The sequence below is a fragment of the Phascolarctos cinereus genome, unplaced genomic scaffold (assembly GCF_003287225.1).
Source record: "Phascolarctos cinereus isolate Bilbo 61053 unplaced genomic scaffold, phaCin_HiC Scaffold_4;HRSCAF=312, whole genome shotgun sequence".
NCBI lineage: Eukaryota > Metazoa > Chordata > Mammalia > Diprotodontia > Phascolarctidae > Phascolarctos > Phascolarctos cinereus.
This window is the reverse complement of record NW_027555847.1, coordinates 661,138,120-661,159,949: the sequence shown is the minus strand read 5'-3', so window position 1 is coordinate 661,159,949 and position 21,830 is coordinate 661,138,120. Positions and strand designations below refer to the sequence as shown.

Below are 21,830 nucleotides of genomic sequence, written 5' to 3'. Positions count from 1 at the left end.
CAGCATAGGTGAAAGGTAACCTTGGGAAAGAACCTGCAGCTGGAGAAGATAAGGAAAGCCCTCCGAAAGAAGGTGGTAGTTGAGATGAGTCTTGCGGGAAGCCAGCAATTCCAAGAAGCTGAGGAGGAGAGAGTATGGAAAGACAACTAGTACAAAAGCATAGAGACAAAAGATGCAGCATCACATATGAGGAAGGGCAATTAATCCAGTATGACTGGGTGTGGAGTGCGTGGAGGGGAGTAATAAGACCAGAAAGATAGGAAAGGGCCAGGATTTAAAGTGCATTGAATGTCAACAGGAAGTTTATATTTGATCCTAGAAGAAATAGGGAGCCACAGAAGTTTATGGAGCAGGAAAATGGAATGGTCAGACCTACACTTCACAAAAATCATTTTGACAGCTGAGTGGAAAATGGATTGGGCAATATATTTGTGGGAAGTGAGGAGAGATTTGAGACAGAAAGACCAATTAGGAACCTATTGCAGTAATCCATGCAAGCTGTGATGAGCCTGAACTGGAATGGCGGTCACATGAGTGGAATGAAGAGGACACACATAGGAGATGTTGTAATGGTAGCAACACAAGCTAATTTGAGGGAGTTGGAAGGTAAACAGCGTCACATGTGATTTTTCACCAGGCCTATGTTCCTACTTCTAATAATAATGTCACATCTTTGCTTTTCCTCACTAAAGTGCCCCTTCTTTGTTCCATCATGGTGTGATGGTGCCAGTGTCGTATAATTTCTACAACATCCCACCATTCCAGAAAGACTTTAAGTCAGGATCTGGTGATAAACTTATGATGGAAGAATGTATACCTCAGTTCAGAAAGCCTCATTGCCAGGAGGGTTGCCACAGCTGGTAGACCACTAATTGACTAAAATGTAGACTGATACAGTGGTCTGCATGAGTAAAGGAACTATCCATATTGTCATGAGTCTTTTGAAGTTTTGGGAAACTACAAAGGGCTGTAGTTGAAAAAGCTTAGTTCTTCATCTCATCTCACTTGAAAGAAAATAAGCCCATTAGATGGGTGAGGTGGGACTTACTAGATCATGATTTAATTAAACCCAGGCTTGGCTGTTTTTCAGAATGTAAGCTAGACTAGTCTCAGAACTATGTGAAGAGAAGGTGGAGTTAATAAGGGACAGGCCAAGGCTAGTGAGAAAGGATTGCTGTGTCAGGATCTGTGGAGAGGTGTTTCCCCAGCCCCAGTCTGGCTTGTTCCAAAACCCTGTGAAAACTGGCATGGGAGTAGCAATGGAATTTTCCCAACTAAAGAGTCCTCTTAACTACATTTGTTCCTCTCTGCTGTGAGATTCCCAGAGCAGCCATTTCCTCAGACACATCAATGAGTTCTTGTTGGTGAGGAAAACAGTTGGAGCCACCTAAATGTGGGGGTATTCACTTCCTAATAAATTCAGAACCTATGCCCTAAGGGCCTAGCATTCTGCAGCCTCCCTGTGCAGGTAGACTCTCTGGAAGATAAGATAATCTTTCCCAAGTGTGGACCTAACATTTGGTCCAGGGTCCATCCCTATTAGCTTATCTGAACATTAGAGGTATGAGTAGGGAAGTAAGAAATCCAGGGGCCAACAATGCAAGACTGTGGCCTGCTTTAGCTTTACCTGATATATTCACCAAGACAAAAGAATGGGCTTGTCCTTCCCATTCCACATACTCCTGGTGGTTACTCTTCTATGATGATTTTTCCCTTCAAGCTTGCTTTGATCGACAGAAGTGGAAAGGACCTTAGACATCTAGTTCCCTCATTTTATAGTTAAGAAAGGTGAGGCCAAGAGAAGAAAAGTGGTTTATCCAAGGTCACAAAGCTAATTTTAACCTAATTTTCATACACTAAAAATCCAAGTTAGATGAAAACTAGCAGAATGATGTTAAGTACACTTGTAGTAGATTCTTGATGGTTCAATGTTAGCTTGGAATGAATTCTCCAATGGAGTGGCCCAGGGATCTGTTCTTGACCTTGTGCTTTTTAACATTTTCAGTTACTTTTTTTTTTTACACATTTATTGCCTCTCCCTCAAATCCTTCCCCAATATGAGCAAGAAAATGAAAATAAAAACAAAACAAATATACGTAGTCCAACAAAACAAATTCTCATATTAGCCATGTCCAAAAATGTATATCTTGGGCAGGAAAAAAAAAAGTGTGTCTTATTCTGCATTTTAAGTCCATCTCCTCAGTAGCAGGAGATGAGTAGCATATTTCATCTTCAGTCCTCTGGACTCATAGTTTACCATTGCATCAATGAGAGTTCTAAAGTCTTTCAAAGGTTTTTTTTTCTCTAATTTTATCATTATATCAATTGTTCCCCTAGTTCTTTTTGTTTCACTGTGATTCATAGAGGTCCTCTGTTTTCTCTGAAAATGTCTATTTCATAATTTCTTATAGTACAGTAATATTCTGTTATTATCCTATATTATTGCAATATGTGTTTAGCCATTCCCCAGTAAATAGGTACTTCCTTTCCATTTTTTTTGCTACTATGAAAGAACTGCTAGAAATATTTTGGTACATTTGGTCCTTTTCTTCTTTCTTTGATTGCTTTGGCCTAGTAGTAGTAAAGCCAAGTCATATATGTGAACAGTTTGTTTCACATTTTCATCAGTGACTTGGCTTATCCAGTTTGCAGATGACACAAGTCTGAAAGGTAAAGCCAACATACTGGATTGCAGAGTCAAGGTCCAAAGAGATTTTAACAGACCAAAGCATTAGGCTGTATCCAGGAGCAGCAGCTTAGAAGTTGCAGAAAGGCAAATTTAAGCTTGAAATAAAGAAAAAGCTTCCTAATAATTGGAGGTGTCACTAAGTAGAATCGATGAGTTTTGTGAGCTAGTGGCTTCCCCTGATTGGCCTTCAAGCAGAGAATGGATGATTACTTGTTTTTCAGCATGAGTTGGACCAGATGACCACTGTCATCCTTTCCAATTCTAAAATTCTGTGATTCCATCATTATTGATTAGAGAAGTGCAAATCAAAATGACTCTGAGGTACCACATCACACCTGTCAGATTGGCTAACATGAAAAAACAGGAAAATCATAAATATTGGAGAAGATGTGGGAAAATTGGGACACTAATGTATTGTTGGTGGAGTTGTAAACTGATCTAACCATTCTGGAGAGCAATTTGGAACTATGCCCAAAGGGCTATAAAAATGTGCATGCCGTTTAACCCAGCAATAGGCTGTATCCCAAAAAGAGATCATAAAAATGAGAAAAGGACCCACATGTACAAAAATACTTATAGCAGCTCTTTCTGTGGTGGCAAAGAATTGGAAATTGAGGGGATGTCCATCCATCAACTGAGGAATGGCTGAACAAGTTGTGGTATATGAATGTAATGGAATAGTACTGTGCTATGAGAAATGATGAGCAAACAGACCTCAGAAAAACCTCGAAAGACTTGTATGGACTGATGCTGAGTGAAGTGAGCAGAACCAGGAGAATGGTGTGCACAGTAATAGCCACGTTGTTGATAGACTTAGTCCTTCTCAGCAATGCAAGGATCTAAGATATCTCCAAAGGTCTCATGATGGAAAATGCTATCCACATCCAAAGAAAGAACTATGGAGTCTGAATGCAGATGGAAGCATGCTGTTTGCTCTCTTTTGTTGTTGCTGTTTCTTTTTCTCATGGTTCCTCTCATTGGTTCTAATTCTTCTTTACAACATGACTAATGTTTAATATGAGTGTATATGTACAGCCTATATCAGATTGCACACCATCTTGGGGTGGGGGGAGGAGAAAGAAGGGGAGAAAACTTAGAACTCAAAATCTTATGAAAGTGACGTCAAAAACTAAAAATTAATTAAAAAAAGATCCTTTCCAGCTTGAAAGCCATGATCTTTTATTTATGTGTATATATACATATATATATATATATATATATATATATATGCTAAAAGCCTTTGTTGTAAGAGCCCATTTTTTATTTTATTCAACAAAGCTAAATGCTTTTTTGAAATAAGAAAATAAATTCAATAAGAAAAAAAAATTCTGTGATTCCAGAAAGAGCAGTGGGTTTGGAGTTGGAAAAACTTTGTTCAAATCCAGGGTCTACTACTTACTACCTATTTGAACCATTGGCACATCATTTAACCAGTCTTCAGTTTCCTTATCTGGGTTTGTCAAACAAGGAAGTTACCTTCCTAATCTGAAGGTGAGAAAAAGAAGCTCCCTTCCTATTCTAAAAGTCAATGATTCCATTCATGGTTTGGAGGTGACTCTGAGTTCTTAAAGGTCATTCCAGTGGAACAGAAGTTCTAGCAGGTCCTACCAAGGAGAAAGTCTTTCTTTACAGGCCTGTAACTGATTATATCTGAGGACTAACCTAGCCAAATGTAAGGAAGATTAGCACTACCAGGTTATGAAATGTTCATTCGAGAAGACAGTCAGCATTCAGAGGGGGTGCAAATCTTCTTGATCATGCATATTTTGTACCACTCAATTCAGTTCAACAAACGTTAGGCACCTGCTCTGTGCAAGGCTTTGTGTTCAGTACTGGGAATACAGAGCTAAAGAATAAGACATTCTTGCACTCAAAGTGCTTAAAAATGAATTGAAGGTGGAGCAGAAATAATGTACACCACAAAAGGGGATACAAGGGAGGTCTAGACAAAGTGCTATCAACAACATGAGATCACTTTCAGCAGGGGTGGGGAACCTGGACTAGGCAGATCAGGGAAGGGTGAAGAAGTGAGACCTAACCAGGCTTTCAAGAATGAGAAAGATTTCAACAGGTGGGCATTGATGTGACAGGTCGAGGGAGGGGGAAGAGCCAATTTCAGGCATGAGCAATGTTTTATCGAAATTTCCCTGAGGTAGGAAATTGCAGCATGAGGTCAGGGGACACTTTAGCAGTCCAGCTTGCCAAAAATAGGTGCACGAAGGAGAAGGCAGCTAGGTTGTGTGGTGGATAGAGCATAGGCTTTGGAATCAAGAAGACTCATCTTTCTGAGTTCAAATCTGACCTCAGACACTAACTGTGTTGACCCTGGGGAAGTCACTTAAACCTGTTTGCCTCAGTTTCCTCATCTTTCAGATGAACTGGAAGAAAGAAACCACTTTGTGGCAAACCACTCCAGTATCTTTGCTAAGCAACCTTAAATGGTATCATGAAGAGTCAGATACAACTGAACAGCGGTAAAAATGAAGGAGAATAGTACCATGAAATAATGCCACAAAGGTAGCTTAGAACCAAAATTAAAAACTGTAAAATGCCAAGTAAGTCTATACTTTATCCTAGAGACAATGGAAAGCTTCTGAAGGCCAAAGCAGGGGAGTGACCTCAGCTAGCCTGTGCTTTAAGGAGATTATTTGACAGCTGTATGACAAAGAGAGGGGAATGACTGTCTAGAGACAGACCAGAGAGGAGTCTACTGCAGTGGTTCAGACAAGAGGACTGAACCAGGGTAATAACAGAAAGCAAGTGTTTTTGAAGTCTTAAAAATCTAAAGAGAGGAAGGAGACTATGTCTAGCAAACCAGATACCATAGTGAGTAGCTACTATATAAGAATAATAGTAAATACATTGTCTGGATCTGTTGCAGCTGCTTTTGGATTTAGAGGCTTCTACAGAAGAGAAGACTAGCTACTGCTAAAAGCCATAAACCTTTTATTACTAGAGTGTTTTAACCTTAGGCATAATTTGAGACACCTGGGGAGGGAGTGAGGGCAGAATGAGGTAGCCACATGCAAGAGAAGAAAGATTCAGAACAAAGAATACAACTAGGTCTCAGTAAGTAAAGTGAGGTGTGTGGAATGGTATTGGGCCCACAAGTGCTGTGATCTTTAGGCCATAGCAGGCATAGGAAAGGGATTAAGAATTGTATGAGGCTACCCTTTGGATTAGTATATAGCCAAGATATCCTCTTTCTCTTTAGTTCAGTATGAAGATGTCTGGATTCCATCCTTCACATATGATTGTTGCTAGGTGATAAGGTATGGGGTAGGGGAAATTATAGGGAGGAGTGGGGTATCTGGGAGGCATGTCTGATTTTGCACCTGCCTCTGATGTCATAAGCAAAGAGGCACCAGGGATCGATTAGAGGAGCCCAGTTGAATACAATATAAAACTTGAAGTTGACAGGCATATAAGATTCAAGATAAGAAGATTCAGGATTCCAGAAAAGGAGAAGTGGCAGGGGGGTATGGGAAGGAAGGAGTGCTAGTCAGAAGGAAGAGGCATGTGCAAAGCGGAGGCAGACTCTTATCTACCAGTCTTAGGGATCTCAGAGAGGACCAAAAAAACAGAAATTTTTCATTCTATCACAGAGACCCAGAAGTTCACAAGAGAGGAAATCCAAGAAATGAGCCAGCAATAAAATCATCAGTTGTATACTCACAATTGCAAAGCATGAGTAATAGAAGATCCTAATGCAAGGAGGCATATTTGACTTCATGGATTACTGAGACTTGGTGGGATGAGAGCCATGACTCATGGTTTATGCAAATTCATAGAGGCTAGCAGGAATATGAAGCCTCAATCAGTCCCAGTCCCTGAGTCAGCCACTGAGACTGTGGTACCTCTGTGTAAGCACTGCATTCCAAAGAAATAAGTATATAAGTAAAATGGGATGGAAGAAAAAAGTGGCACACCATATTAAGAAAATATGTTCATGAGGAAATCTAGGAAACAGAGGAGAGAAGCATTGTGAAGAGCATTTGAGTGAAAAGCAGTGCAAGGAAGAAACAATAGGACTTTGCTGGAGACCACTTCACTAGAGAAAGAAAAGAGACGCAGCATTCAAGATATAGCAGTGATGGGGAGCTTCCGTTAACTTACTAACTAAAGTTTACTCTCTGCCAAAAGCAGAGCAGCTAATTATCTCTTCCTCACCTTAATAATTCATCCTTCAAAAGGTACAGCAGCCAACAGCAGAATAGAAAATTCTATTCTGGATCTAATCACCAAGGAAGAATTGGTTGTTACAATAGAAATGATGAAAACCTTAGAGTAAGTGTCAACATTAAACTTGAGGATTTGTGATAGAGAAGAAAGTTGAGCATAGTCTGACATTCACTCTAGAATTTAGTAGGGCAGATTTCAGAGGTCAGAGACAGGATAAGTACATGTTATAACCACCTTCCCCCAGCAGAATGTAAGCTCCATGAGAGGGGGAATTATTTCATTTTTGTCTTTATATAGCCTATGGTTCAGGGCCTCCCAGAGCTCTGGGCTCATTTAGATTAGATCCAATCCTGAGAACTGACTTAAGAGGGTCGTATTTTTTCTTTGGCTTTCTGCTTTCACCCAGAATTTATTCTGGGAGAATCTCCAAATATCACTTTGGTATAGATTATGTTTAGCATCCCTCATATAAGCCCTCAAGATAACAAATGTAAATCAGGTATAAGATGGCCTTTATTTCATCCCACAGAAATTGCAGATGACAAAGGCTTCACAGCACTCTGGCTGAGATACTGAAAATAAATAAAGCATTCATAATAACCTCTCTCTGAAGGAATATTTCAATAGATCCCTAATTCTCCTGTATAGTTCTTCTAAGACACATAATGTCACCCTGTGGTTTGATCTTCCCCTAGAAGACAAACATGCTTTGGGGCTGCTAAATAAGCAATCCTTTTCCTATTGTCCCATTGGACCTGGACTATACAAATAAATCATTATAATAACCGGGAGTAGCAAGGTTTCTTTGCCTCCCTTCCTACCCACCCCTCCTTCTGTGATTTGCCTTTAAGCCTTCATTGACTGCAGGGGCCACATAAGCAATTGTCTTCTTTCTCTGAAAAGGAACTATCCCTCTGTCCAGCAGACCAGATACCATACTTTTTTTAAAAAATAAATTTATTATTTATTCAGCTTAAACATTTTTTAAAATTTTGTGTCCTGATTTTTCTCCCTCCTGCCCCTCCCCATCCATTGAGAAGATAAGAAATGTGGCATGTTATAAATGTGAAATCATGTAAACCATATTTCCATATTAGCCATGTTGGGGGGAAAAAAAAGGCAAGAAAAATAAAGTGAAAAAAATCATGCCTCAATCTGCATTCAGACTCCATTAGTTCTCTCTCTGGAGACAGACAACATTTTTTATCATAAGTCCTTCAGAATTGTCTTGGATCATTGTACTGATCAGAGTAAGTCATTCAGAGTTGCTGATCATACAATATTGCTGTTACTGTGTACAGTATTCTTCTAGTTCTGCTCATTTCACTTTGCATCAGTTCATATAAGTCTAATGAGCTTTTTCCGAAACCATCCTGCTCATCATTTCTTACAGCACAACAATATTCCATCACAATCATATACCATAACTTGTTCAGCCATTCCCCAGTTGATGGGCATCCCCTCCATTTCCAACATTTCCAGTTCTTTGCCACTGCTATGAATATTTTTATACATATAGGTCCTTTTTCCTTTTTCTTTGATCTCTTTGGGATACAGGCCTAGTTAGTGGTATTGCTGAATCAAAGAGTATGCATAGTTTTATAGCCCTTTGGGTATAGTTCCAAGTTGCTCTCCAGAATGGTTGGATCAATTCACAATTCTACCAACAGTGCAACAGTGTCCCAATCTTTCCACATTCCCTCTAACATTTATCATTTCTCATTTTGTTAACCAGTCTGATATGTGTTAGGTGGTTGTCAAAATTGTTTTAATTTGCATTTCTCTAATCAGTGGTGATATAGAGTATTTTTTCATGTGACTATGGATAGCTTTGATTTCTTCTTCTCCATGTCCTTTGCAGGTCTCCATACTCTTGAACTTGTGTTTACTCATGAGGCAAACCCCAAGAATGTCACTGTCACAAAACACTCCCTTCTCTGACTAGAAAGCTACAGTCCAGAATCATGTTACCTAGAAAAACCCCTTTCTCTGACTAGAAGGCTAGATTATAGAATCATGCTGCCCAGGAAATAAAATCTCCCTTCCTCTACATTGGGATTCAGGAATATTGTATGTCTACTGCCAAGTGCTTCTGCATGAACTTTTATCAGCTGCCTCTGTTGGTCTGGGAAAGACTCTTTCTTAGGCATTCTCAGACAGAGAACAGAAATCTATAGTGCAGTATATAGCCATATGCTTCTAACCCAGACCTGAGCTATTTGTAAATTTCTTTGGCCCAGATAGGTTAGACTAGAGACAGACTGACAATTATTGGTTGCCTCAGGTCACATGACAAATAGGAGAGTGCCCAGTGGCAAACCTACATTTTTTGCAGGCCTCCAGAAATCCTTTGGGCCACTAGCAGCCTTGGGGGAAAGAGGGGAGATATGTTGTGCATCCATAACAACTATTATGGGGAGTGGTTGCTTCTGTGTGTAGGCCAGGGTTTTCTTTCACAGGTACTCTCTGCATTGCACTGATCTGTCTTCTGAATGGGAAAGGTAAAAAAAAAAAAACCACAAGGTAAAAGAGCAGCAAACAATCTGTTGCTGTCATTTTTAGATCTTTGCAAGGGCAGCCTCAGTTCCAGAAACCCAATCAGAAGCCCTCTCTGTCCTCTCAAGTCATCAAAGTACATGCATGGGGAGCTGCTGGTCTGACCTCTGACAAAGACTTATTAGATTGATCAGGGGACTTTCCTGATCAATGCCCATTACATTGTATCCCTAGCAATTAAAATAGCACTTTCCACATAGTAGGTGTTGTTGAATGACTAAAGCATCAAAACTAATTGAGGGAGATAGGGGCTACATGTGCCAGAGGAGCCAAACCACCTCTACTTTATACCCCTCAGACCCAAGGTGAAAGCAGCCCACCAGGGAAGACCTTATGCTTAGGAGCTCTAGCAGTAGCAACACTGTGCAGGACACCAGCCCTGCTTCCAGCCTGATCCTGCACCCAGTCATTGAGGGGAGCGGCTCTTGAGGAGAAAGGACCCAACATCCCTGCCACCATCAGCTGCCGTCACCCGACAGGAAAGTCCCTAATAGCCTATGAAAGAGCAGCACCCCCAGACCATGGACCCTCCAATTCAAGGGATAGAAAACACCATGGAGATGCAACCTGGCAACTACCTCTGCAAATGCTGCAGTCCTCACCTCCTCAGCAGCCACAATTACTGAAGAGCCACAAAATAAAGTTCCCACCACCAGAATTCTTAGAATCTTCAAATGGTGCGATGTTAGTGGGTCTCTCCATCTGACTCACAGCTAAAAGCTCCTACGTGTGTTGTTTCCTCCTAGCATGTAAGCTCCTTAAGAGCAGAGATTGCCTAGCTTTTCTGCTTAAATAGAAGATATCCCCAGCACTTAATGCTTTCCACATAGTAAGTGCTAAATAAATGCTTTTTCATTCTTTGAATTGTTGATTTAAATGGACTAAAATTCTGAAGGGAAAGTCAGCTCAAGAAGGCTGGGGAGCTCTCCAGAAATTCTGAAGCCACAAAGAAAAGGAACTCAAATGAGGAGGTAAGCATGGAGTTGTCTACATAGAGAGGTCACCAACCAATTTAGATTTTAAAAGCATACTAAAAAACCAAGCAAGGGCTGGTAGCAGGCAGGATGAATACAAGAACATGGCATGGTCCTGTAAAGAAGAGACTGATGAGGAAAAGAAAACAACCAAAAAGGAGTTTTAAAGCTATGGAGGGGGGGGGAGTGTGTGAGGGGATTGAGGAAACATGAAGAAGATATTCAGCCACTGCTTGGAATGGATGGGATGAAGATAACTGATGGAGAGAAGGAAGACCTAGCTGTTCAACTCTTATTTGGGTTCTATTTTATTTCCTAAAAAGAATGTTATGGAAACAGCAAAGGAACAGCAAAAAAAAAAATGGACATCAACTTTATTAGCCAATGCAAGTAGGGAAATCTTGAAAGAATGCCAAGCTGCCCTTAAATTCAAGTCACTTGACTAAGATTTCCCTGAATCCTAGGATTTTCAGAGAACTGGCAGATATGATCTTTGAAAGATCATGGCAAACTAGAGGTACTGGAATGGAGACCAACTGTCCCAATTTTTAAAAAATAGAAGAGAATAAAGTTTGCAATATAATTCTAGAACATTTTGTTAAGGAAATAGTTAACATATGAGAAAGGAAAAAATAATCACAAAATGTAAGTATGGCTTCATCAAGAGTACATTAGGTCAGATTAACGTCATTTCCTTGTTTTGAAAGATTTACTAGATTTTAGCAAAGCGTTTGACAAAGTGTCTGTTGCTATCCAGATCAAAAAGATATGGATTAAACAGTAAACTCAAAATAGATTTTGAGCTGGAAGGGATAATACAGTCATAAATCTAGATCAGGAAGCTATGCCACAGGTCATCTTGTTCAGTCTCCTCTCTCTTTGCAAATGAGGAAACCGAGGCCTAGAGAAGTAAATGGACTTGCCCAAGGTCATATATAGTAGGTGACAGAACCAGGATTCAAGCCAAAATGTCTTTTAATGCCAGGTCCAGCCCTCTCCATGTTGCTTCTTCACAACAATTTAAGAAAAGGTTGAATGGCCAGAACAAAATAATCATCATTAATGGCTCAAGTGTCAACTTAGAACAGACTCTTGTTGATGGCCCCTAGGATCTATACTTGATTTTCTGCTTGGATAAAAGTATAGATAGATGTTTATCCAATTTGCAGATGACACAGTGCTGAAAGAAATAGCTAACCAGTGAATGACACAGGACTCAAATAGATTTTCATAAGCATGGACATTGGACTGAATCCAATAAAACTAAATAGGATAAGAGGAGGAATGGGGGCAGCTAGGTGGTGCAACGGACAGAGCTCTGGGCCTGGAGTGTTACCCTGGGCAAGTCACCCAACCCTGTTTGTTTCATTTTCCTCATATGTAAAATGAGCTGGAGAAGGAAATAGCAAAGCGCTCAGTATCTTTGCCAAGAAAATCTCAAATGGGGCCAATGAACTAGACATGACTAGTTCACTAAACAGTAACAAAAAGGAGGAATAATCATTTATTAAGCACCTACTTTGTGCCAGTTACTATGCTAAACACTTTATAAATATCTGATTTAATCCTTACAACAACCCTGGGAGGTAAGTACTATTATAATCTTGACTTTACAGTTGAGGAAACTGAGGCAGACAGGTTAAATGACTTGCCCAGGGTCACACAGCTAGTAAGTGTCTGAGGCCAGATTTGAACTCCAGGCCAAGCACTCTACCTGTGCCACCTAGCTGCCTCTATCAAATAAGATTTCATTAAAATCTCATTTTTGCATTCAAGCACAAAATGGGGGAGGCTTGTCTAGATAATAGTTCATCTTTTTAAAAAAATATGGAGATTTTAGTGCACCAAAAGCTCAATATGAGTCAACAATATAGCTGCTACCAAGAAAGCTAATGCAATTATAGGCTTCCTAAAGAATAGTAATAATTTGCTGCACTCTGTCCTGGTCACACCACATCAAGTTATATTGCATTCTATTTTAAGCACCATATTTTAGAAGGGGATTAAGAAACTGTTGAGTGACTAGAAGAGGGTGATCTGGATGGCAAAGGGCCTCTACTCCTGATTGTATATAGAGGAACACTTGAGGATTTCGGTATGTTTATCCTTAAGAAGAGAAGACTCTGGGAGAACTTGGTAGCTAACCTCAGTGTTCCTAAGACCTTCATGTGGAAGAGAAATTAGACTTGTTCTCTTGACTCCAGAGGGCAGAAATAGGAACAAGCAAAATTTACAAAGAGACATATTTAGGCTCCATATAAGCAAAAACTTCCTAACAATTAGAGCTGTCCAAAAGTGGAACCAAGTACCTCCAGAGGTAGTGGATTCCACTGACTGAAGGTCTTCAAGCAAAAGCTGGAGGGGATTCCTAGTAAAGTTAGACCCATCCAATGCTAAGATTCTGTGAGTGGGTTGGAGCACCGAGTAAGAAAGAGATCATGGAAGCAGAATCAACAAAAGGTCATAGATAACACCTACGGTTTGGTAGTGGTGCCATCAACAGAATTAGAAAGGTTAGAGGGAAAGGAAAGAAACAAGCATTTATTATGTGCTTACTATGTGCGAGGCACTGTGCTACTCAGTTTGGAGAATTATGAGTATAGTATAGTTTTTAATTTGAGTTTTAGGTGTCAGCAGGACTGCAGGCAAAGATATCTAGCAGGTGCTTGGAGAAATAAGATTGAATCTCAGATGAGCAATTAGGACTATTTATATAAATATTGAAATATAATAATGATTTTTCAAAGCTTTCAAATATGTTATTTTATTTGATTATACAGCAACCCTGTGCAAAAAGTTTGGGAAGTATTATCCACATTTTACAAATGAGGAAACCAAGGGATTAAATTAAATTACTTATCCAGTGTTATGTCTCTCTGGAGAAGAGAGCTCAGGGGCAACTAGGTGGTGCAGTGGATAGAGCACTGGCCCTGGCGTCAGAAGGACCTGATTTCAAATTCAGCCTCAGACCAAACACTTGACGCTTACTAGCTGTGTGAACTTGATCAAGTCACTTAACCCCAATTGCCTTTTTTAAAAAAAGAGAGAGCTCAATTGTCTTGACACCAGGATGTCTTATAATTTTGTAACCTGTGGCCCAGAAGTGAAGCTCTGTGTTTACACGGACTAGCTTCAATATTTGGAGCTTCTCTTACTAAATATTGCTCCTTTTGACTCTTGCTTAAAATCCTTAAACTTAAGGATTTCCCTTGGGATTTGGATCATGTCTAGAAAAATAAAAGGGAAAAAGCCTACATAGCTTCCTTGAAAGTACTCAGGCTAACAAAACTTGGCATATAAGACAGACTTCATTTAACCCTACGGAAATTGCAGAGGACTTGTACACAAAGCCATATGTAGTCAGGACCATGCTTTCCTCTTCAGTGTGTTCTACCTCTCTCAGAGATCTATACTCCTCCAAATTTATAGTACTACCCAGGGGCTGAGAACCTCCTTGAAAGGAGAAAGTGCTTAGTGTTGCTAGCAGTCCACATAATTCACAGTATCAGTGAAGGGCAAAATTTACATCATAGATTTGTCCATTACCAAACCTCTGTTCTGAACCCAGGGTTGATCTAGGAACTTTTTGTTGCCCAGGAATTCCTCCACTGTCCACCATGCCAGGCTTTCTAGAGCTGCTCACTTGGTCTAGGAGCCCTCATCAGGCCACATCCCTAATGCTCCAAGGTTCCCAAGAGAGCAAGTTCCCCTGAAAAGGCTACGTGCTTGCACTGACTTCACTCCAGGGAACTGGGTGTGTTTCTAACCAGTTTACTTCACCAATCCAGCCCTCTCCAGTTCTTCAGACTCCCTCTCAGAGGCCAGGTCCAAGGATTAGCCTGCTTATATGAACTAGAAGTGAATCATCTTCAATATAGTGTAAAGGAGCAAGAAGTGACCTTTTCTAGAGTTCAGACCTCAATGAAGAGGCACAAAAGGGATTCTAAAGGTGGTGTAGTGGACAGAGCACCAGGCCTGCAGTCAGAAAGACCTGAATTCAAATGGGACCCCAGATACCCTGGGCAGATCACTTCACCTCTGCCCCAGTTTCCTCATCTGTACCATGAGGATATTCATAGCACCCACTTCAGAGATTTATTTTGAAGATCAAATGAGATAATATCTGTAAAGTATTTTGGCAAGCCCTAAAATGATTTATAAATGCCTGCTGCTATTAGTGTTGTTGTTCTCAGTATGGCCTTACATTTAAAAAGGGTGAATGCTTCTGAATCGAAGGCTGGAGAGATCTTAAGTTTTTATTTGTTACTTACTACTTTTATGAGCTTGAGCAAGTCATTTATCCTTTCTGGACTTCAGTTTTCTCAGTTTTCTTTAGAATGAAAGGGTGGACTAGATAAACTAAATACTATAATCCTCCTGATTCTTCAACAAATTCAGAAAAGCAGCACGTGGAGCAAAGTGCACTGAAGACCTTGGGTTTGAGTCTGGCTCAGATCATGTTTCCCAGTTGGGTGAGCTGGGCCAAATTCTTTGACCTCTCTGAAGAGAAAAGGTCAGGTGCATAGAAATGGAACCTAGTGCTGTGATGGGGATCTGGAGGGTCAAGGGAATCAGCTCCAGGATGCTGTCCCTCAAATGTTTGTTGAGTCAGGATCATATTGTATATAGTCCTTCAAAGTCACCCACATTCTCACCCTTACAGTGATCCTAAATTCTTTCCCCTCTTCCACCCTCTGTATCCAGTTAGTTGCAGATATGAATTCCCTCCTGTAGATCCATACAAGCTACAAGCTACAAGCTACCTACCCATTAGCACATGCCTTGCCTACTTCAGTAGCCTCCTAATTTCTCTTCCTGCCTCTACTTTCTTCTTTCTCCACTTCTTCCTCCACACCATTGCCAAAGAAGAACAGGTCTGACCATGTCCCTTCCCAGCTCAAGAAGGTTCAGCGGTTCCCTGTTGTCACAGGATAAAATGCAGACTCCTATGGCGCTTCACAGTCTGGCTCCAGCCTACGTTTCTAAACTGATTTCATGTTTCTCTCTTTCTCCCTCCCTCTCCTCACCCCCTGTTCTAGCCAAATTCAACTATTTGATGATGTTCTCTTTATAGACATGTCTGCTTTCCTACTTCTGCAACAAGCTGTCTCCTAGGCAAGAAATTCTGTCCTTCATCCCCTCTACATTTAAGAATCCCTGACTCCCTTCAGCTTGAGTGCCACTTCCCACAAAAAACCTTTTCTAATGCCCCCCAATTTATTGTTATTTTGTATATACTTTGCATTTACTTCTCTACCTTATTCTCTTCCCCTCCCTTTCAACAGAATGTAAGCTCCTAGAAGGCAGATTGTTTTCTTTTTGTCTATGCCTGGCACTTAGTAAGCACTTAATAAGTAAACAAGCATTTATTGGATGCCTGCTATGTGCCAGGCACTGTGTTAAACACAAAGACAGGTCTTGCTCTCAAGGAACTTAACAGCCTAATGAGAGAGAGACAACATGCAAATAATTGTATACAAGATAAATTGTAGATAATAAATAGAGGGAAGGTACTAGTATCAAGGGGGATTGGGAAAGGCTTCCTGTAGAAGATGGGGTTTTAATTGGGACTTGAAGGGGAGAGTATTCCAGGCCTGGGGGACAACCAGAGAAAATGCCCTGAGCTGAGAGATGGAGTATCTTTTTGTGAATCAACGAGTACATGGTTAATGGTTTAAGAGAGAAAGTGTTTTTAAAAAAAAAAAAGGAAAGGTGAAGGAGGAGGGTTAGGTTATGAAGGACTTTGAACGCCAGAGGATTTTCTCTTTGATATTGAAAGTGATAGGGAGACACGGGGTGTATGACATGGTTAGATCTGAGTTTTAGGAAGGTCCCTTCTGCATTTGAACTGAGTGAAGATGGACTGGAGTGGGGAGACCCTTGAGGCAGACAGATACACGAGCCTGGTGCAATAGTCCAGGTGATGGGCCTGCACCAGGGCGGTGGGCAGTGTTAGGAGAGAAATGTAGAGCTAAACTGAATCCTATTTGAAAAAGCTATGAATTTGGAGTGGAAAAAGACAGATTCTTCCTTCTGCCACTTACTAGCCGCTTCAAGACAGCAAACATTTATTAAAGGCTTGCTGTCTGTTAGGCAGAGACAAAAGGAAAACAGCCCAGAAATAAGTGCCTCCCCTTTTCCAAGCCTCAGTTTCTTTTTCTATTCAAGGACATTTGACCAGATCTCCAGTCTTTTTCAATTCTCTAAGCCGGAATCTATGATTGAGCCCCAGGCAAAGGGGCGGGACTGCCTGGCCCGAGGGGTGGGGCTTGCTCTGATCCCCAGGTGTGGGAAGGGCACAGAAGCGGTGTCTCCGACACCCTAGAAGAATAGGAATTCCAGAAAGGCGGGGCCGAGGGGGGGGAGCTGGTTGAACTAGGCGGGGATCCCAGAAGGCCGCGGGAGAACTGACTCGCGCTCCGTGGGGGGCGGGGGCGTAGCAAAAAAGGGAGGAGCAAAGAAGGCGGAGTGAGTCTCGAGCCTGCAACCGTTGGCAATCCTGCCCCGCCCCCAAGATCACGTGTTACGATTCGGGCGCCTGGGATTGGGCAGTGCGACGCGAGGGGCAGAGCGGAAGGTTCTGGAGAGGGCTGGCGGGCTCTGGAAGCTTCCGCCGGGCGGGTATATAGCGTCCGGGCCGGGGCGGCGGCGGAGCCGTAGGGACGGCGGCGGGAGGGTGGGGGTCATGGGTAAGGATTACTATCAGACGCTGGGCCTGGCCCGGGGCGCCTCGGACGAAGAGATCAAGCGAGCCTACCGCCGGCAAGCGCTACGCTATCACCCCGACAAGAACAAGGAGCCCGGCGCCGAGGAGAAGTTCAAGGAGATCGCCGAGGCCTACGACGTGCTCAGCGACCCGCGCAAGAGGGAAATCTTCGACCGCTACGGGGAGGAGGGTGAGTCGGGGGACGGCGGGAGCGGGAGCGGTGTCAGCTGAGAGCGGCCCGGGCGGCGCTGCAAGGAGCCGCCTCCGGAAAACCAGGCGCCTTCTTAAGCTCGGAGCCGCCGGGCCTTGGGGACGGCGCTTGCAGCGAGGCCAGGCTCCTGCGAGCCTGCGCCGTCAGCCCCGAGCCTCGCTCCCGGGAGATGGGGCGCCTCTGACGTTTGCTCGCCCCCCGCCCGCCTCTGGGCTCCGATGTGGGTTTTGCAGTAAACAAGAGTTACTTTTTCCCCTCTTCTTCCGCGGTGGGGCTGCTAGCCCCCGGCCCCCGTACCCATTGGCTGCATTGCTCTGCATTCCGATTGGCAGCCTTTCGATGAGAGGTGGAGACCTGGCTGGCTCACCAGCTGGCTGTCATGTCCGTAGAAGCTTCTAGCATGTTTATTAGTCATTCCCAAAGAGAAGTTAGACCGGAGGCAGGAAGGATTGTCAGGTTTTATCGTGGGCCTTTGGGTGTGGGCAGAGGATCTACAAGTACATTAGGCGGGGTCTACTTTTGTTCCTCCCCACTCCTTGGCAAACTTGTTGGATGACTTCCCTTAGCGCCATTCCCCTGGAGGATATATATTGGAAATGCATCTCTTATGCTTTCACCTGAGAATATTAATGATAGCTTAAGCTAATTCCTGAATCTAGCAATCAGCGTGGGGGCTTTTCTCTGCCTTATCCCGGTAAGAAAAAGATGTGGATGTCTGGGATGTGAAGCATATTACAGGCGTTGCAGAACTGGAGGATGCTCTGGCTGTTTGAATTGTGCTTTGAAAAAAGGAAGGGGAGGGTTAATTTTTTTTTCCAGCTCTAGTAAAAATGGTTTTTCTAAGCATCTTATCGACCTTAAAGACACAGGGGAAAGACTTTAAAGTACTGGTGTGGCAGTCAAGGCTCAAAGGGCATCAGGATCAAACAGTAGCCATCCTTTAAAAGGGTTAACTTTAAGCAACTGGGAATTGCACATTTTACCATTTAGAAAAAAGGATCATATAGAGGCATTCAACAGAAGTCTTAGTGAAAATTTAAGCTAGTACAGCTTAAAACTGCATTAGACCTTTTGGGTTACCTTGTATATCTTGACTTCAGGGAGTAACCAGCTGAAATGTAGGCATGGAGAATAGAAGCTAATAATACTCTTGTTATGTTCTCAACCCTTATTTCCCGGGGTAGCACTAAAATATGTTCTAGCAATTTCCCTCACAGGCTAAGCAGTCCAAGGCTAGGATGCAAAAACCTAGCATCTTCATCTTCCTATTTATAGCTAACATACTCTGTGTCCTGATTCTAAATGGAAAAAACAGGAGTTTAGAAAATGGGGCAGAAAAGCAATGCTTTTTAATTCCCTAGTGATGCCCAGGTTCTCTCTCCTTGGGGAGGAGGGAGTTCTAGAACAAGAAGAGCTGTTTTGTTTGGCCAACAATTTGAATTCTTGTTTTTCCTTTTTCAGGACTGAAGGGTGGTGGCCCTAGTAGTGGTAGCAGTACTGGGCCTAACGGCGCTTCCTTCAGCTACACTTTCCATGGGGACCCTCATGCCATGTTTGCTGAGTTCTTTGGTGGCCGAAACCCTTTTGACACCTTTTTTAGTCAACGAAACGGGGAAGAAGGCATGGACATTGATGACCCATTTTCTGGCTTCCCAATGGGCATGGGTGGCTTTACTAATATGAACTTTAGCCGACCCCGTCCAGCCCAGGAACACAGCCGTCGAAAACAGGATCCCCCTGTTACCCACGACCTTAGGGTCTCACTTGAGGAGATCTATAGTGGTTGTACTAAAAAGATGAAGATCTCCCACAAGCGGCTTAACCCCGATGGGAAGAGTATCCGCAATGAGGACAAGATCCTGACCATCGAAGTAAAAAGAGGGTGGAAAGAGGGGACCAAGATTACCTTCCCAAAAGAGGGGGACCAAACCTCAACCAACATTCCAGCTGACATTGTCTTTGTTTTAAAGGACAAGCCACACAATATATTTAAGAGAGATGGGTCTGATGTGATTTACCCAGCAAGGATCACCCTCCGTGAGGTAAGGCAGGACCTGTATAAACATACAGCTGTGGTTTATAGTCATAGGATTCTGGGGTTTAGTGACCTTAGAGAAAGACACCTGTGGCCTGAAAGTGATCAGCAGTAATAAAAACCAGGTCTTTTGATTCCAGGTTTAGTATACCATGTGTATATATGCTATGCTCTCTTACTGGAGACGTAAACATCTCTCAGGACAATTTAGAGAGGAATCATGTGTTTTGATTGTCTGTATGGTTAGTCATGCCGATCTGTGCAAACAGTGCCACACTTTCTGGAAACAGTACAGGGGTTCATATAAGACAAATTGAAGAGAAAGCCTTAGCTACTAACCTCAGCAAAGAGTCATCCCTACCCAGTCAGTCTTTGTAAGCCCTAGAAGCTGTCTTTAGAGAAGAATTCTTTCCCTCTTAGTTGTTCATCTGTTTAATCATATGTGTTTGTTTTTAGGCCCTGTGTGGCTGTACAGTGAATGTCCCAACGCTGGATGGCAGGACCATACCCATAGTGTTCAAGGATGTCATCAGGCCCGGAATGAGGCGGAAGGTTCCTGGAGAAGGCCTACCCCTCCCCAAAACACCAGAGAAACGTGGGGACCTCATTATTGAGTTTGAAGTGAATTTCCCTGACAGAATTCCCCAGTCTTCAAGAACCGTCCTGGAGCAGATCCTGCCTATATAGCAATCTCTGCTCTCTAAGGACTGAACCAAGGACATTTCCAAAGCTCAAGGTTTTCTGGACCATCTCCAACAGTTGTGGGCCCCCAAGGTGGGAGGGACCACAGAGGGTTTTCATATGCTGAATGTTTCCAGAGAATATATTACAATCTTTCAAAGTCTTGCATTAGGCTTCAGTGGTTTTTCAAACAATAGGTTCACAGGTAATGGGGTAGTACACAAGCATTCCAAGGAATTTGATCCTCTTTAAATGGTGCCAGTATAACTAGCCTCCTACCCCTTTTCCCAAGAACAGTCCAAGTTTTCTGTCATCTCTAGCTCAGACCCTGAGCTCTGTCAGCTACCCCCATATATACACTCCCTCCTTTAGATGGAAAGCATTAGACCCACAATTGGACTCTACTGTTCTTTAGCAGTTTTGGCTCTTAGTGTTAGTTGATGTCCGCCTGGAGTACAGTCCTGGTTGCAAGACCATTTCTGCTCCTCATTGCTGTTTGTGGTGTTACTGATATGTATTTTATTCCAACTTTGTCTTTATGTGTCTCGTTTTTGCTTCCAAAAATAATTACATCCTTTCTTGCTGTCCCAGATTGAAACCTTATAATTTACCTTCAGAATTGCCTTACTGGTGTCCAAAATCCAACAGAAAGGGAGAAAATGGGAAACTTGACTTGGGTAACCAGTGGGGCATTCTAATTCTTTCTCTATAGTCGTTTCTCTGTTAGCCCATTCATAGGCTGAGGTCCGTTGTTGTCTTTTCCTCTTCTTGGCCCACCTGGGATGTACAGGATTTAGCATTGACCCTTCAAATCCCTTAAACCCCTGACCCAATCTGAACAAATGGACTCTGGACTCTCTCAAAGGGATCCAATCCTTTTGAATTTAGCACAGCCCTAGTTGTAATCCCTTTTGATAAAAGGGTCTTTGCTTCTGATATGGGAGCACCATGGAACTTCTGTAAATAATTTTTGTATAAATCTGTATAAATTTGGTGTGCACTTAAAAAAAAAACCCAATGCATTACAGCTGCTGCTTTCTGTGTGGGGCCATATTGGAATTAAAATGAAATTTTGGGGGTTGTTTTTTTTGGAACAACTTTGTCTCTTCCCTGGAAATGGGTCTGGTGCTCAGGCCTATAGATTTAATTGTAAGGTTGCTGCTGCAGACACGAGACCAAAGCATATGACTTGTCAATGTGCAGTACGTCAGGATTAAAGACTGATGCTAAACCACAGGAGAGCCTTCCCATGACTCTGTTTCAGGGGTATTCTAGAGCTGGAGGGAGGGGACTGGAAGGGGTGGGATGGGCTGGGGTACTACCCAGGGACACATGGAAGGGACCAGGGGAACTTGGCTTCTCAGGGCCTGAAGATTTAGTCCTTGATAAAAGATCCTCTAGCTGACTTTTTCAGGTATTCCAGGGCTTTTGACTGCTATCTAACCAATTCTACAGTGGTCCTTACCACCACCCCCTTGGAAGGCCTGTATACAGTTCAATCAAACGTTAAAAACCAAGTGATTGAGAAGCAATAGTTACCCGAGTTGTTAATGAATGTCACCATGTTCCTAGTTCTACCTGGGGAATTTCTACATAGAGTGACCCTAATGAAAATTTTTTAAAGTAGATTTTTTTTTCTTCTCAAAATAGGGTAAATGCCTGCTGTTTTGCTGCTCTAGGGCTAACCTGAGATAGAATTTTTTAGTCCCCTATCTATACCTATCTAGTCCAACACTGAAACCAACCAGTAATTTTTTATAACATCACCAACAAATGGTCATCTGCCTTCTGCTTGA

General features: G+C 42.3%; 1 protein-coding gene across 2 annotated transcripts in view; it reads left to right on the top strand.

Moving 5' to 3' along the window:
- Positions 1-21,270, top strand: part of DNAJB1 (DnaJ heat shock protein family (Hsp40) member B1) — a 30,626-nt gene extending 9,356 nt beyond the window's left edge. The window contains exons 1-3 of one of the 2 annotated variants that reach the window (XM_020979936.2): positions 17,032-17,297; positions 18,780-19,360; positions 19,810-21,270. In XM_020979936.2, the coding sequence (XP_020835595.1) occupies positions 17,087-17,297; positions 18,780-19,360; positions 19,810-20,040 (1,023 nt within the window). In that variant the 5' untranslated portion in view covers positions 17,032-17,086 and the 3' untranslated portion in view covers positions 20,041-21,270. Of the gene's footprint in view, positions 1-17,031; positions 17,298-18,779; positions 19,361-19,809 lie in introns of those variants that run through there. The other variant, XM_020979937.2, reaches the window with a different exon arrangement.
- Positions 21,271-21,830: the final 560 nt, after the last annotated feature.